Raw genomic sequence first — 3,571 nt, forward strand, 5'->3', positions numbered from 1 at the left:
GAGGACCCGGCCTGTCGTTTTGGACACAGCCTAAGTTTCCATTCTCAGCAGGTTTCTAAGGTTCTTCTTCTACATATTAAGAAAACTGTTAAACATCTGAGTGGTGCACTACCGCTACTAGTGGTGAGAAAGTGTATTGCACTTTATTCAAAATCAATGCAGTCCCACGGCCCTGCGGCCCACAGTTAAAAACTGTTGTTATTTTGAGGCCCTCAAGGTGGCGTTGTGGGCCACAATTGGGTTAAGAATGTCTGACTTAGATCATCCTGATATCATTAGTAGATCTAGAGATATTATTTAATTGGTCTTGTCAGTTACAATAACACAAAAATATTTGGTCTAAATCCTAATTTATGTAATTTTAATGAGGATTTATTTTGTCATTTTAAAGACGAAACCTCAAATAGTGAATAGTGTTTGAATATTGAGATTTCCCAGCTGAAAGCAAACAAAAGCTTTGATAGCTCACAGGGAAAATCTCAACATTTTMAGGCGTTTTTCCTCAAAATCAAAAGTTTTTGGTTGCTCAAAAAAAGTCCTTCAAAAATGTTTTAAAATAATATTTCTTACAGTTCATTCAAATGATACTTTGATAACGCATTTAATAGTTATTTTTTGACAAAATGCAATTTTTGCGAGCGTTTTAGTCAAAACACTGTGTGTTTCTCCACTTTTAGACTTCATCCTCGTTTCGATGTGATGGCTCATAAATATTAAAAATAGGGGTGTAAGAAAATATCGATACATTGAAATATCGCGATATTTCATTTCCCGATACTGTATCGATATTCTAAAGCCCTGTATCGATTTTTTTATTAAGCTTTAAAATGTCAGCTTTCCTGCCAGCCGTTCATTTTTATGTTGTAGTTCAGCCTCTGACCGCTAGTTGGCCAGAGGCTGAACTACAACATAAAAATGAACGGCTAGTTGGCAGCAGTGAGCCAGCCATTTGGCTACTCTACCTCTTGAGGTAGAGGCTATTATTAAGTGTTGGGTAAAGAAAGAAATATGAAACAAATAAAATACATACAAAGCAGTGCACAGCTAAATGTATCAAAAGTATGTCTCTGTAATATTAGAATTTTCTGAGACAATGAATTTTGGTTTTTCTTTTTTTTCCCCTGTAAGAGGTTTTTATTTAACAGAATTTTTGGACCAAAAAATCGCAATATATCGCCTTGCTTACAGTATCGCAATATATCGTGATATATCGTATCGTGACCCCTCTGTCATGATATGTATCGTATCGCCAAATTCTTGACAATACACAGCCCTAATTAAAAACACAGTCAACGTAGACAAACAGATCAGGTCATTAGTTTACGAGAAGCTTTAACAGTTTTCTTTAAGTGGAGACAAACAGACACAGAGCGAGCAGCTGTGAAATATCATTTAGTGGCAGCTGCTGTTATGTGACTGGATAATCATGCAAAGCTTAACAGAGCTTTACGTCTTCAATTTTAAAAAAATTAGGCAGTTAGGAGTGCAGCTGCAGACCCCAAATGTGAAGAACACTAACAAATAACAGTGAAAAACAGAAACAAATAAGGTTAAACGTAGAAAATCAAACATAAAAAAGGTTAACCTGCTATATGGTGCAGTTTGGTTCTCCGGATCTGAAACGCAGGTCCGCACATGACGTAAACAAAGCAAACAAGAAGGATACAATCAGAAAATAATAGAATAAGTTCAGGTGGAAACATAAGAGAAAGAGAAAAGACGGGAAAGCGTCGGGAATAAACTGGGCGGTGGAGGGAATTCAACTTTTTACAAAACTTCTGCTCGACCGGTAAGTTCAGGTGTCTGACCTGTTCTCAGCAGGTAAAGCAAACACAGCTGGTATTTTTAAAGGACACGTTGACGTCGACGTGAGGGGAAAATACCACGCAGATCTGTTTGTCTCCGTGAAACGTCTTCACGATTTTCCAGTGAGTTGAGAAAGAGATGCTTCTTCTTCTTCTTCTTCCCAAAAACTCCTCCTCGCTTGTTTGTTCTGTCTCCATGACTCCCTGACCTCCAACCTTTTGTTAGCTCTTAAAAATAACATCCCAAGAGGCTAATTAAACATGAACCTTTCTATTTCCAGCCCACATATTTTGGAGGAGCAACACAGGGCAGGAAAGACAGACCCTCTCTGGGGAGTCCAGTTTAAAACTATTTAGTTTAATTTAATAAAAACATGCATTTAAACTTATATGTAAAAACAGGGTCAGTTTGAGTTTTTTCAAAGCCAAGAACAGCACTAGTTCCTGGAAAGTTATCTGAACATATCAAACTTATCTGTTAAGGCTCAGATCAAGGACATTTTTGTGACATAAGCAGTTTAATCATCCTGACCTGCTGAACAGGATCTTATTGATGACGAGCCATGATGGCACTGACAGCTAAAAGAAATAAAAGTTTTATATGTTTATATAAATAAATGTGATGCACATGTTGCTAAATAATCAGTGATACAAAGCACACATCGCTGATCAACACAGACCCCTTGACGTTGACCCTACAGTAAAAGATAAACACAACAGCTAGCTAACCATTGTTAGCTAACATCAAGTTACGGTCAACAGAAGCTTTTAAGAAACACAAAATAAGCTTCACTACTAATACAAACGTCCCAATAAACAACACCGACCACAGTGTAGCAACTGTAAGCTCAAAACCCCATCGGTTTGGCAGCCAAGTCTTGAGAAGATGCTGCCAGCTAAGCTAAAGCTAATCAAAAGAAGCTAACTTAGCTGTTAGCATGGTAAGGTGAAAACGCACGAAAACGACCGGCAACAACAAAGACAGCTGCGTCCGCGCGACCCTTTTTCAATTTCACAAGGGAGCGGTTTAAAGGACAACACGGTGGAGATGAGTTTTATCTACCTTTGGGCTGAGGAGCTTGAAGTTCGCCGAGGCTCGGACAGAACTATCCAGCCTGGGAGCAGCAGGAGCCGAGAGCTGTCATGAGAGGAGACGCCGCCTTCAGCGCCCCCTGGCGGCGGCTGCTTTCCAGCTCCAGAAAACATGTGGTGGATTTCCAACCGACCTGGTCCAGAGGAGCTGGTTCAGGCAGCCTGACTGGACTAACTTGTTAAGTTTCCTCTCTGAACAGATTTTAGTTGGAGCAGGCCTTGTCAGGATGAGACAAACTTTAAAGCAGGGGAACAAGATGGTGGTGAGGGTCACTGAAGGCATCACTGCATCCACTCATATTTATACAGACAGACTGAAAAATGAAGCCAAAGTTATTTTAAAAGACAAATGTCACCTGGGACATCCTGTGTTCTCACCTGTGTTCTCCAGGAAAAGACCAAAACAAAGAGACTGAAACACAGATTGTGCTGCTGTTGGTCCCAGTGTTCAATATACTGCAGTTAAATTATGCAGCTTATGTAAATGTATTTACTCTTTTTAACTCATTTGAATGTATGACGGAGTATTAGGGCCACACAATAAGATTTTTTTTAAATTACAAAAATAAAGTCATAATATTGCGAGATTAAAGTCGTATAAAAATAAAGTCACAATATTACGAGAATAAAGTCATAATATTGCGAGATTAAAGTCGTATAAAAATAAAGTCACA

General features: G+C 38.8%; 1 protein-coding gene across 1 annotated transcript in view; it reads right to left on the bottom strand.

Annotated features, from left to right (window-relative positions):
* The window catches only part of klhdc3 (kelch domain containing 3), a gene marked incomplete in the record, with an annotated part of 44,806 nt that extends 41,780 nt beyond the window's left edge, over positions 1-3,026 (bottom strand). Inside the window, 1 exon segment of the mRNA XM_014005895.1 lies at positions 2,869-3,026. Within this exon segment, the coding sequence (XP_013861349.1) occupies positions 2,869-3,011 (143 nt within the window).
* Between the last annotated feature and the right edge of the window lie 545 nt (positions 3,027-3,571).

This window comes from Austrofundulus limnaeus, unplaced genomic scaffold (assembly GCF_001266775.1).
Source record: "Austrofundulus limnaeus strain Quisiro unplaced genomic scaffold, Austrofundulus_limnaeus-1.0 Scaffold33, whole genome shotgun sequence".
Lineage (NCBI taxonomy): Eukaryota > Metazoa > Chordata > Actinopteri > Cyprinodontiformes > Rivulidae > Austrofundulus > Austrofundulus limnaeus.